General features: G+C 38.7%; 1 protein-coding gene across 4 annotated transcripts in view; it reads right to left on the reverse strand.

Moving 5' to 3' along the window:
• The window catches only part of SYCP1 (synaptonemal complex protein 1), a 106,810-nt gene that overhangs the window by 81,436 nt on the left and 11,023 nt on the right, over positions 1-14,351 (reverse strand). For all 4 annotated transcript variants that reach the window (XM_008264617.5, XM_089300102.1, XM_008264616.5 and 1 more), the window contains 4 exons: positions 5,481-5,539; positions 2,960-3,029; positions 1,938-2,011; positions 56-164 (listed from right to left, as the gene is read on the reverse strand). In XM_008264617.5, the coding sequence (XP_008262839.2) occupies positions 56-164; positions 1,938-2,011; positions 2,960-3,029; positions 5,481-5,539 (312 nt within the window). The remainder of the gene's footprint in view (positions 1-55; positions 165-1,937; positions 2,012-2,959; positions 3,030-5,480; positions 5,540-14,351) is intronic.

The raw sequence follows: 14,351 nt of genomic DNA on the forward strand, positions 1-14,351 counted from the left end.
TCAGCAATAGGAATACATAAAACACATTGTCATATTTTCTTATATAAATTCTTACTTGTCTTTTCCTCTAATTGATTAATGTTATCTCTGGATTCCTCTAGCAGAAATGTTAAATCTTTAATTTTATTGTCTTTTTCAGTGATCTGGACCAAAAGTAGTGACATCTAAAATGAAATATTTAAATAAAACATATAGATTAAAAGGTAAATGTGGCACCATAGCATTTATCATCACCTAGAATTATTTTACATACTTGCTTACATACTTCTCACTTGGCTGTATTTGACATTCAATGTATGCTTGAATAATAAATATTTATTGAATACCTAATTGAATGAACTATTATGATATAACCAATACCATACTATGTATTTCAAGTTATTACTGAAATTACATAATGGAGTGTACTGACTCATTCAACAAATAGTGAGCACTAAAAATTTTAAGCTGTTGCTTACGATGCCAGCATCTTATATTGGAGTGCCAGGTCAAGTGCCAGGGGCTCCACCTTCTGATCCACCTTTCTGCTAATGCACCTGGGAAGGCAGCACCCCAAGTACTCGAATCCCTGCCACCCATGTAGGAAACAAGGATGAAGTTCCTGGTTCCTGGCTTCAGCCTGGCCTATCCCTGGCTATTGTAGCAACTGAGGAGTGAATTAGTAGATGAAAGATAATCCCTCTTCTCTTCTCTTTTTTTTTTTTTCTCTCTTTCTCTCTCTCTCTCCTGTTTACCCTCCCCACATTTGACACTCTGCCTTTCGAGTAAATAAATAAACCTTTTTTGAAAAAAATCATCGCTAAGCATGAATACCCAAGTACAGAAAGAGGTGAGGATAAAGCATATAATGGAAGAGCCAGCATATAGAATGATGATACTCAGCCTGTGCTTCCTACCCTGACCAACCCAGTTCCAATATGCCATCAGCCAAGGATTTGGAGAGCCTCAGAAAAAAAAGTCTAACAAATAATGAAACTTGGGAGTCCCAAACAAAAACTGGTCAGCAGCTGGCCATGACACCATTTTACAAGCAAGACCAACAAGGCCCATGTACCCAAAACTCCAGCAAGCATTTTTTTAGCATTTCACTCTATTTTTGTGTTCTTTATAATAAGCATAATTTTAACTTGTAAAAACAGTTCCTTCTTTCAGAGACATAGCTTAACAACAAAGTTAAAATTTAAAAACTTGTAACTCTTTCAAAATATCTAAGCATAACACTTAGGTTGAAATTTCATCAATTAATCACAACCTAAAACTCTAAATATCCTCTCTGTACTTTAAATTTCTTGACTATTGTTTAAGTAGATATCCTTGTGACCTGTGATTATAGGATATCTTGAAGCAAATTAGAAAAAAAAACTGCAAAAATAGTGGGAAATAGAACAGAACTCTTTTTATCACTTTTCATTTGGAAGCACAGGCTTGAATTGGCATAATAATCTGAAATCAACATTCTTGAAAAGTCAACGAATAAACACTTGCCATTTTCAAGTCTCCCACTATGTGATATTAATAGAAAGAATCAAATGAATGGTTTCATTTTCATTCATTGGTATTATGGAATAGTGTATTTCAAAATAGATTGTAAAATTTGAGTTGAGTGCTCAGCAATCATCTCTACATTTTATGAGGTTTGTCTAAACAAAATTTCTCACAAAATAATATCTTTTTTCACAATGTACTATTATCCACTGATGTAAGTATTATACATAACTCATTAATTGAAAAACCAAAAAAGGCTAGTATTCAGTGAGTGTATATCTGAGTCAATAAAAATTCACTTAGCTAAGCAAAAGGCAAATACTTAAGATGTATAATATTAAAATTCACTGAGAGAAGTTTACCATCTAGTCAGAAAATGTAAATTTTTTTCAAAATTTTAAGTATTTTATGAATTAGCAAATACAAAGAACATAGAGTTGATTTTAAAAAACCTGCTTTTCCTTGTCATTTACTTCCTTCTTATATTCTTCTTCAAGGTGTTGGGTTTTTTCATAGTCTTCCTTTACTGTAAAAATAAAATAAATATACCACAATGTCTTAACATAATTGTTTAACTTTTCTGTTACAAATAAAATTTCAAGTTTATTTCATTTCTTTATATATCTCAAAATTATATCAAACTTCAAAATTTTGTAATGAGCTAAAATTGCTGTTTTATTGTTGCTAACTTTCCCTTTAGTACTAGGGAATTTAAATAATATCAAAGTTATAATAACTTAAAATTCTTCAAGTCTTAAATTGTATACATGTAAAAGTTTGTTCCTTGTTAATATACAAATCTGGAATAATATATCTTACATATATATTTATTTTAACATGCACACATTACCAATAAATATAAAAATAAAATAAAACCACACTTCTAAAAAGTTAAATATGAACTATAGTAAGATTTCATGGAAAGAGGTTTGAAATTAAAAAATAATTTTAAGGCTGGCACCGTGGCTCACTAAACTAATCCTCTGCCTGCAGCGCTGGTACTCCGGGTTCTAGTCCCGGTTGGGGCGCCAGATTCTGTCCCGGTTGCTCCTCTTCCAGTCCAGCTCTCTGCTGTGGCCCGGGAAGGTAGTGGAGGATGGCCCAAGTGCTTGGGCCCTGCACCCGCATGGGAGACCAGGAGGAAGCACCTGGCTCCCAGCTTCAGATCGGTGCAACGTGCCGGCCACAGCAGCCATTGCGGGGTGAACCAATGGAAGGAAGACCTTTCTCTCTGTCTCTCTCTCTCACTAACTCTGCCTGTCAAAAATAAATAAATAAATAAATAAATAAATAATTTTAAGATATATCAATTCCCTACCACACCCCACAAGATATTGAGGGACTTAAAAAAAAAAAAACAGAAAAGCACAAAATGTAAAAACAGTTGAAGATTTCAAGCTAAAAGGAGGAAATCATTAATATGAGCTAGTAAAAATAGAAATGAAAGAACAGTAATATAAAATGGAATTCCTACACTTAAAATGCATTTCCAGTCTGGAATTCTCAGCTTGCACACGAAGTTCCTCAAAAGCTATTATCATTTTCTGAAATACAAAGTTAAGATTTTAAACAGTTTTCTTCAAACTATGAAAATATTAATAAATTTGTAACATGCAATCATTACATAGAAAACACACAATTTTAAATAATGAAAAACCTATAACTTTGAATAATTAATGTATTTAAAATCTACTGAGTATCTATTATGTTAGTTTTCCAGATGCTTAAAGTAACTACAGCTATTTTACATAATATAAACGGCAGCAAAATGATTTTTGGACACCCTAGTCATTTACTTAACAGGACATACAAAAATCTGTAATTCTTTTTTTTTTTACAGGCAGAGTGGACAGTGAGAGAGAGACAGAGAGAAAGGTCTTCCTTTGCCATTGGTTCATGCCCCAGTGGCCGCTGCGGCCGGCACACCACGCTGATCCGAAGCCAGGAGCCAGGTGCTTCTCCCGGTCTCCCATGCGGGTGCAGGGCCCAAGCACTTGGAGCATCCTCCACTGCACTCCCAGGCCACAGCAGAGAGCTGGACAGGAAGAGGAGCGACCGGGACAGCATCTGGTGCCCCAACCGGGACTAGAACCCGTGTGCCAGCACCGCAGGCGGAGGATTAGCCTATTGAGCTGCGGTGCCGGCCAAAAATCTGTAATTCTATACTTATTTGTGTTTACTTATTTTACTTCTGTCTTCCCCCACTAAAGTAAAACCTTTCCCCGATAACAGTCCAAAATTATACATCCATAATCTGGCAGCATGTATTCATTCAATACTCAACAAATCTGGCTTTGCAAAATCAGATGAATTTTTCATTCATTCATTATAAACAGTTGTCTATTATATGCTAGGGACTGTTTTAGACATTTGTAATTTAATACACAGTCAATACACTACTGGAACTTATTATAGAGTACACATGTACAGAGAGAGAGAGAGAGACATATATATATTAAATAAATGCCATGCCAGGTGTTTTCGGGTTTTAAGGTTTTTTTGTTTGTTTGCTTGTCTGTTTTTATTTGAAAGGCAGAGAGATAGATCTTGCATCTGCTAGTTCACTCCCCAAATGCCCACAACAATCTGTCTGGGAAGGCCAAAGCCAAGAGCCAAAAGTCCATCTGGGTCTCTGGGTCTTCCACTTGAGTGACAGGGATCCACGTATTGGAGCCACCACCTGCTGCCTCCCCAGATGTTCAGTAGCAAAAACTGGACTGGAAACAGAGGCAGAACTCTATCCCAGGCACTATAATATGGAAGGCAGGTATTGGCTTTATCTACTACATCACAATGCCAACCTGTCATGTGGTCTTAAATGCTCTTCATAAAAATTAAATGAAGCAGAAAGATAAAGAATAATAAAAAGACATTTTACATAAAGTAGTAAGGGTAGATAACAAAAACAGAGTGAAGTTTATAAGTATATAAGATCTTAAGATACAAAAGTTTTGGAAAGAGAATACAAATTCAGAGAACCAAGATCAAAAGGAGTAAATTTAAGAAATATAAAAGAAAAGATTGACTAAAATAGAAAAGCAAAGTGATGAGTAATAGGAAATCAGATAAGGAAAGGCAGAAACCAGACACAGATTTAATAATACTTTGTTTTCAAACTGATGGTTATACATCACACTGTGCTAGTCTCTAAGTTAATAAATAACCGATAAATTAAGCTAAATAGTGTGACTAATGTATAACTCAAAAAGTTAGTACAGGAATGGGCATTTGAAGCAGCAGTTAAGATGCTGCTTGAGACACTCATATTCCATAATGGGAGCCACTGGTTCAAGTCCCAGCTCCTGCACTTTTGATCTAGCTTCCTGCAGATGCACATCTGGGAGGCAGCAGGTTCTTGCCAAGGAACCCAACTGAAATCCAGATTGAGCTCCAGACTCCTGTCTTCGGCCTGGCCCACCCGATTGCTGCAGGCATTTGAAGAGTAAACCAGTAGATAGAAGATCTCTCTCTCTCTCTCTCTCTCTCTCTCTCTCATTCACTCTCTCCCACTAATAAAATGAAAATTTTAAAAAATCCACTACATTAAAGAATGATTAATATGGGACAAGCCTAGCAGTTAGGATGCCAATTGGAAAACCTACATTCCATATAAAAGTGCCTGGGTTCTGGTCAGCTCTGCTCCTGACTCCAGGTTCCTGCTAATGGAAACCATGGAAGGCAATACAGTGATGGCTCAAGTAATTGGGATTCTACACTCATTTGGGAGTGCTGAATTGAGTTCCCAGGAGCCTGGCAGTTGTTGAAAGAATTTGGAGAGTAAAATAGCCAGTGGGAGATCTCAATCTCTCTCTTCCAAATACATAAAAACACCAATATTCACAGTGTAGGACCCTAGGAATTTTATTGTCGGTTCACACATATATAACAAATAGCTAGTAATCCTTTTAGAAGGAACAGTTGTCTGTATCCTTGCAGCAATCATTGTACTTTGCTTAGAAATTCCTTGTTCAACATATTCAAATTTTCACTCTTACCTCAATGTTATTGTTTAGATCCATATAAACTTGTCTTGTTTCCTCCCGTTCATATTCATCTATAACAAAAAAATTCAAAATTAAATTTTAAAACATTTATGATACCAATAAGATAACTCAAAATATCTTTAAATTTTTGAAATTCTGCATTAATGAGGACATTGGGATATCTAATTTAGTAATGTTTTAAATAGTGGGCTAACAATGTGGTGTAGTGGATTAAGCCACTGCCTGCAATGCAAGTATCACATATGGGTACCAGTTCAAGCCCTGGATGTTCCACTTCTTCTTTCTCTTCTTTCTTTACTTTTTTTTTTTATTATTATTAAAGGAAATCCTGGGGCCAATGCTGTGACGCAGTAGGTTAAGCCGCCTGCAGTCTCAGCATCCCATATGGGTACTAGTTCAAGTTCCAGCTGCTCCTCTTCCGATCCAGCTCTCTGCTATGGCCTGGGAAAACAGTAGAAAATGGCCCAGGTGCTTGGGCCCCTGCACCCGCGTAGGGGACCTGGAAGAAGCTCTTTACTCCTGGCTTCGGTTCAGCACAGCTCCAGCCATTGAGGCCAATAGGGAGTGAATCAGTGGATGGAAGGCCTTTCTCTTTGTCTCTCCCTCTCACTGTCTGTAATTCTGCCCCTCAAATAAATAAATAAAATCTTTTTTAAAAATCCTTTTCTTTTTCTTTTTTTTTAAGATTTATTTATTTATTTGAAAGGGAAAGCTACAGAGAGGCAGAGGCAGTGATATAGAGAGGTCTTCCAAGCATTGGTTCACTCCCCAAATGGCCACAATGGCCAGAGCGAGGCTGAACCGAAGCCAGGAGCCTGGAGCTTCTTCCAGTCTCCCACATTGGCTAAGGGGCCCAAGGACTTGGGCCATCTTCTACTGTTTTCCCAGGTGCATTAGCAGAGAGCTGGATTGGAAGTAGAGCAGCCAGGACTTGAAGCAGCACCCATATGGGATGCTGGTACTACCCACAGCAGCTTTACGCACTGCATCACGGTGCCAGTCCCATGTTCCAGCTCTGACCAGCTCCCTGCTGGTGTGCCTGGGAAAGCAGTGGAAGATGGCTCAAGTGCTTGAGCCCCTACCACCCACATGGGAGACCCAGATGAAACTCCAGACTCCTGGCCACTTTGGAGAACGAACCAGCAGATGGAAGATTCTCTCTCTCTCATTCTAATTCTCTGCAACTCTACCTTTCAAATAAATAAATACATATTTTTTAAAAATAGTAGCAAAAGCAGTTTGGGTCTAGTATGATGTGAAAAAAAGCCTGGAAGTCACTATTTCATGCTACCAACAAGTTGAACAAAATGAAAAATCAGTAACTTTTCTTACAAGATAAGTTAGATCTGAAGACCAACTGTTGCCCCTAAAATTAGAAAGACAAGCAGGCAAATACAAAAATTCAAAGAGAATCACAATTTACTAGGGCAGAAACCCTCAAACAAGAAACTCTGTGGAAACCAGAGCCAGGGTAAGCCTGAACTGTAACTAGTGGATTGCTAGAAACTCAGTGTGAACAAATCTGAGAGATTAAAAATTCCAGATGTCTTGCTGTGTGATGGCTTCTGCCATGATGTACCTAGAAGGCCTTCATCAGATGCTGAGCAGATGCCAGCACCTTGCTCTTGGAATTCCAGAACTATAGCTGCTGAAGCTCCCAAAAGCATATCTACTTTGTAGGGGGAAGAAAAAAATAGAAGACATCCATTTACATTTCACTAACCAAGAAAGACACATGACTACCCTTGGCTGTAACTGACATGGACAGGTCATTGCCATCAATAAAATCTGAGTTCTGTACTGCCATATTACTGTGTCACCTCATAGAAAACCATACCAATTCCAATTCATACTCAAAGAATCACCAATATATAGAGAAGAATCTTACATCTACCACCAGCTCTGGCACAAATCTACATATTTCTTCCAGATTTGCAGTGATACAAAGGTCTAACAACAGCTTTAAAAAAATAATCTGAATGGGCCAGTGCCATGGCTCAATAGGCTAATCATCTGCCTGCGGCGCCAGCACACCGGGTTCTAGTCCAGCTCTTCCTGTCCAGCTCTCTGCCGTGGCCCGGGAAGGCAGTGGAGGGTGGCTCAGGTCCATCCTGCACCCGCATGGGAGACCAGGAGAAACACCCGGCTCCTGGCTTCGGATCAGCGTGGTGTGCCGGCTGCAGCGCGCCGGCTGCAGCGGCCATTGGGGGGTGAACCAATGGAAAAAGGAAGACCTTTCTGTCTCTCTCTCTCACTGTCCACTCTGCCTGTCAAAAAAATAAATAAATAAACCATCTGAGTGAACAATACAAATTCTCTATCACCATTTGGAGGACACTGCCTCTTCTCTAACAAACCGGTTTATTGATGAGATCAACAGTGTACCTGCAAAGAAGCTGACCCTCTATGTTTGTGCTATGCAAATAGTTTGTTTTGCTGCCCTAGATGAGATGTTTCCTCAAATTAAAAGTATTGCTTACTGCTATCATAAGTCATCTCTTATTTTGGGAGGCCTAATTAAGATTCTAAAGGACCTTGAAGATAATGAAAATGTACATAAATATAAATGAACTACTGGGAAAAAACTGTCAGCACTCTGCTACCACAGCAGCAGGATTGTCCTATGGACCAGTTGTGGGTATGTAAGGTGACACCTACGATTATATCTTGGATTCTTTACCCTACCCATAGGAAACTATAGTTTCTTAATTGGTGACTACCAAAGAACAAGCATTGATTTCAAAAATAAAAAACAAACAAAAATCTACATATTTGAAGAAAATATGCCTTATCAGAGAAGCCATACATTCCCTTTTGCTTTGAAGAAACAGAAGCAAATCAGCTCCCAGTTTTAACTTAGTAAATAAACGTATCTTGGAGCTAGAATTACATAATTATTCTTAAAGATGATTAGAAATGAAACATAAGTGGCTTTTCGCCAGAGCGATACTTGAAATTCTATGCATTTGCAGAAGTATTAAAATATAAAATATAAAAATTCACTCTGATTTGGGTGGTTTGATACTTGGAGTAAGTTTGTCTAAATTTGAGTATGCATACTTAAAAAGCTCAGAAAGAAATAGCAAGAAATAGCAAAAACAATGGTTCTTGGAAGAAATTCCAAAATTTTCAATTTGATATTATATGGAAACATTATTTTTCCAAACATTCTTTTACATTATACTATGAAAACTATGTGATTACTAATTATATATGTTGTTAATGGCTGAAAGAGAAAAGTTCAAGGGCTCCAAACATGGAGTGACTCTGAAGAGATGGAATGTTGTCTTCCTTAATTTGATCAGTACATATATGTAATTAAACTAAGGTACCATCTTGTACCCCAGCAATGTGTATCATTATTGCATGTTAATAAAAATCTAAAAGAAAAATGTTTAAGGAAATGGAAATGTTAACTACACTGTCTAATCACTGTCCATTGTATACATGAACCATCACACTGTACCTCAGGAAAATGTACAAAAAAGAAAAAAATTGTGTATTTAATTTCACTATTTAAAATAAAAGCACAATGAATTTGTCTAAAACATTTTACTTAATTATATACATATATACTTTATAGAATTCACATATAATCTCTGAAGAACTTTTAAATGGTAGAAACATGTTCCTGTGAACCTTTGCATATTTTCTTTTACCTGTTCACCTACACCTGCTGAATTTTCTCAGTAATATCTTGAGTTGCTGGTTGCTTGCTTTTGGTTTCATCTTTCATTGTACATCAAAGTGTGCACTGATGTCTGTGACCTTGGTTTTACTAAGGGATAAGTTTTACTTGGACATTAGAAAAAATTATCAAAAAATATCATGAATCAAGTCTTAGAGAATCTTAATAGGGACAAGACAAGTTAGTGATCTAATGGCTTGTTAATGATGCAGTGTTTTTACACGAAGTTAGTGAAAATGAGGTTTGTTTTCTCATAGGAAAATGGGCGACTATCTCTAGTCTAATGTGTATTCTTTCCCTGACAATTCACCAAATATCTAGTCATGAAAAATACAGGCAGTTGGTTTATTCCCTCACAAATGTTTATACATTATATATTATTTAGTTTCTTTTATTTACCTGCTTGAAGACTTGAATAAACCACTGGCCAGTTTAAAGAAAAAAAAAAGAAAAATGCAGGGAGACTCAATCTCCAGTCTTTAGGGAAGGGACACACACTCTTGTGATTATTACCAGGTACTCACAGGGAACACTGGAATAACATACTCTCTGCTTCTGACAAGGAATGGGGAAAGGAACCATTATGAAATATACCAATGTATCCATTTCTTCTCATCAAGGCTTACCCTTTAGAGAAACTATTTAAACAGAGCAGTCAGCTGGGTTTTTATCACCACCTCCTTGACCTGGGGAAAGGGAAATTCCCAACTCCAGCCTGTCCCACCTTAGTCCCTGAACGATAATAACAAGTACTTGTGAAGTCACATTCAAGAAGCAAAAGATTACTAAAAGACTGAGATATAATGTCTACAGAATATTTCCACTCGTTCTACACCTTACCACTATACTGCTTAGTCTTTGGGCCCCTACATCCACGTGGAAGACCTGGAAGAAGCTCCTGGCTCCTGGCTTCAGCCTGGCCCAACCCTGACTGTTCTGGCCATTCGAGGAGTGAACCAGCAGATGAAAGATCTCTGTCTCTCTCTCTCCCTCTCTCTCTCTCTCTCTTGCTATAACTCTTTCAAATAATTTTTTTAATAAAAGGGAATTTTTATAGGGAATATCTAAGATCAGAATTGTTCCTGTTCATTCACTAATTCATTCCTTATTCTCTTCATAGACAGTATGCAAAGTGTTGAATAAACTGAATCAATTAAGACAAAAGCTCTTGGGGCCAGCACTGTGGTACAGTGGGTTAACGCCCTGGCCTAAAGCACCAGCATCCAATATGGGCGCCAGTTCAAGACCCGGTTGCTGCACTTCCAATCAAGCTCTCTGCTGTAGCCTGGGAAAGCAGTAGAAGATGGCCCAAGTACTTGGGCCCCTGCACCCATATGGGGGATCCAGAAAAGTTCCTGGCTCTTGGCTTTGGATCGGCACAGCTCTGGCTATTGTGGCCAGTTGGGGAATGAAGCAGCAGATGGAAGACCTCTCTCTTTCTCTGGCTCTCCTTTCTCTGTGTAACTCTGCCTTTCAAATAAATCTTAAAAAAAAAAAAAAAAGACATAAGCTCTTGCCCTCAAGCTGACATTGAGATGTCTAGCACATTGTAAGCACTCAAGCATTTATTGAAGGAATTAATAAACACACAATAGTGCTCCATGCAAAGTACTGAGTGAAAGAAGAAGAGTAAATAAGACTGAGTAATATCTATTCTGATTTTTAAAGAATAGGAGGGGCCGGCATTGTGGTGCAGCAGTTTAAGCAGCCCCTGCAACACTGGCATCCCACATAAGCCACCTATTCAAGTCCCAGCTGCTCTGCTTCTGATCCAGCTCCCTGCTAATGCACCTGGGAAAGCAGCAGCAGATCACCCAAGTATTTGGGCCTCGTCCCACTCATTTGGGAGACCCACATGGAGTTCTAAGCTTCTGGCTTCCGCCTGGCCCAGCCCGGGCCATTGTGGCCGCTTGGGGAATGAACCAATGAATGGAAGATTTCGCTCTCTGTCTCTCCCTCTCTCTCTGTAACTCTTTCAAAATAAATAAATAAATCTTAAAAAAGAAGGAAGAAGGAGCAGCCAGTAAAAAGGAATGACATATGCAAAGGCACAGAAGCATAATCCCTTTAGGGGTAGTTTTCCATGAGTATATGTGGGACACCTGGAAATATCTGACAAGGTAAAGGTTAAGAAGCAAATAGTATGCTATCCTGTAAACTATGAGAAGTCATATTAGACAATAACATGATTTGATCTATATTGTGAACTCTACATTTGATTGCATTTGGACTCTATTTTTCTGTTAATGAGTAATTAGTTCAGACCAACCTTCCTGCTGAGACAACTAAAAACCTGGAGGCAATTTTGTTAATTATTAAAAGAATCAAATACCTAGGGCAAATAATGAATCATGAGGTTTAGAATAGGTTGAGGATTGGAAAAAAAATTTAGAACAAACACCAGTGCCAGACAAGATTAAGCACACTACCATCTATCTCTTCCATTGATTAAAACTTAAAACTCTGAATGAATGCAAAAGGCAACTCTTTGAGGACTCTAAAAAGGATACAAAAGCAAGTAAATTAAAGAGAGGAGCAGGGGCCAGCATTGTGGTATAGGAGGTAAAGCTGCTGCCTGCGATGCCAACATCCCATATGGGTACCAATTTGAATCCCCGCTGTTCCACTTCTGATCCAGCTCTCTGCTAATGTGTCTGGGCAAGTGGCAGATAGCCCAAGTCCTTGGGCCCCTGCACCCACGTGGAGACCTGGAAGGAGCTCCTGGTTCCTGGCTTTGGAGGCCCAGCTCCTATCATTGTTGCCATTTGGGGAGTGAACCAGCTAATGGAAGATCCACCTCTCCCTCACTCACTCTGTCTCTCTGTCTCTGTCTCTGTCTCTCTTTCTCTCTAACTCTGCCATTCAAATGAATAAATACATCTTTAAAAAAAAAAAGGAGAGAAAAACTTGGAAAAAAGTACTTCATATAAAGGTGAGTCTCCTATTTATATTTTTCCCCACCCTGTCTACTGGCATTAATACAAGCGTAAAACTCCAGCAAGACTGCAACATGAAGCACAAACAGCAAACAGGAAACACATGTTTTTTTTCTTTTTTTTTCTTTCCCAGTCCTGCCTCAAGAGTTTCATCAGGAGTAAAACTGCAGAAGCCATGGCAGCAAGGACAGACAAAACTTCAAAATAACCCATATTTCTGGCCAGAGGATGGAGAAGAGAGGGCATAATCTTGTGAAGCAGAATGTCCAGGGATAATCTTGGAGATAGCTGTGCATGAGCTAGCATAAATCCCATGGTGGAAAGAATTAATGTACATGTATAAGACATACCCAAAGTAACGTTGCAAAGACTTTGAAAACTGAACTCCAAACAAACCACTATTCAAGTCCTAGAACTACCCTCTGAGTAGAGGATACATGGATCAGAACCAAAGTATACATGGATTAGTGCAGTATAGCAAAGGCTTTGAAAATTGAACTGACATTGAAACTTGCACACACAAAATACAAAATAGAACTTGTGGTTTGCAGAAAAGTGATCTCTGTTAAATATAAGAGTGGGAATGAGAGAGGGAGGAGATATACAAGTCGGCACATGCTCGCTCGGACTTACCTCCAGTGGTAGAGCTAGAAATGTGCCAGGGGATTCCAATTCAATCTTATCAAGGAGGCATGTACCAATGTCATCTCACTTAGTAAAGTGATAAGTTTAAGTACATAATTGATCAAAAAGATAGGGTAAGTGTCGAAGAGATTTCACAAATAAGACCAGTGTCTGCAAATAATGAAGGATAGAATTAAAAGGGAGAGAATGATCCTGCGGGGAAAGCAGGACACACAGCAGACTTATAGAATGGCAAATGCCCTAAACAGCACTCCGGCCTCAGAATCAACCCTTGGGGCATTTGGATCTGGCTAAAAGGCCCATGAGAGTCTCACAGGCATGGAAAGCCAAGACACTGTGGCAAAAACGACCTGAATGAAAGACCTCAGTGAACAAGATCCCAGCAGAAAGAACGGGTCATCAAAGAAGGAGGCACCTTTCTCTGAATGGAGGAAGGAACCTCCACTGTGATATGGCCTTGACTAAATAAGATCAGAGATGGTGAACTCAAGGGGCTTCCATAGCCTCGACAGCTCATGGCAAGAGCCTCGGGTGATTACTGACGTCATAAATTAGAGTGTCAGTTGTTAAATCAACAACGGGAGTCACTGGGCACATTCTCCCCATGCAGGATCTCTGTCCTTAATGTGTTTTACTATGAGAGTTAATGATAAAACTACTAGTCAAACAGTACTCTATATCTTGTGCAGGTGTGTGGGTGCAGTCTGTTGAAATTTTTGCTTAGTATATACTAAGTTGATCTTCTGTATATAAAGATAATTGAAAATGAAACGTGATGAAGAGTGGGATGGGAGAGGGAGTGGGAGATGGAATGGCTGCAGGTGGGAGGGAGGTTGGGGGGGAAAGCCACAACAATGCAAAAGTTGCACTTTGTAAATTTATATTTATTAAATAAAAAAAAGAACTTGTGGTTTGAATTACTGGAGTGGCTACCTGTTAAAAACCAAACGTTCTCCATGGGATTTAGACAGGACCCAGAATCTCACTATATAATATCTGAAATCTCCAGGACATAATCCGAAATTGTTCAACATTCAACGAACTAGAAAAATGTGACTGTTACAATTCTCAAATAATTAGTAAATAATCAAGGATAACATATATGATGAGAAAGGCCAGCACTGTGGTATAGTGCTTAAAGCCACCGCTAGCAATGTCAGCATCCCACGTGGGCTCCAGTTGGTGTCCCGGCTGTTCCACTTCCAATCCAGCTTCCTGCCAATGGCCTGGGAAAAGCAGCAAAAGATGGCCCAAGTGCTTGGGCCTTTGCTACCCACATGGTAAACCTGAAAGAAGCTTCTGGCTCCTGGTTTTGGCCCAGTACAGACCTAGCTGTTGCAGTCATCTGGGGAATGAACCAGCATATGAAAGATATCTCTCGGTCTCTCCCTGTCTCTAACTCTGACTTTCAAATAAATAAATGAATATTTTTAAAAAGATACATGATTATATAAGAAACAAATCTAAAATCTACAAAACAGACAACTGGCTTTATTAGACACAAACTGCAATACAACTGTGTTTACTATGTTCATGGAGATAACAAATTGAGCTTAAAATTTTCAGCAAGGAACTTAAAACTCTAAAAAGTGA

The sequence above is a fragment of the Oryctolagus cuniculus genome, chromosome 7 (genome assembly GCF_051225735.1).
Source record: "Oryctolagus cuniculus isolate XC-2025 breed Fujian yellow rabbit chromosome 7, ASM5122573v1, whole genome shotgun sequence".
Lineage (NCBI taxonomy): Eukaryota > Metazoa > Chordata > Mammalia > Lagomorpha > Leporidae > Oryctolagus > Oryctolagus cuniculus.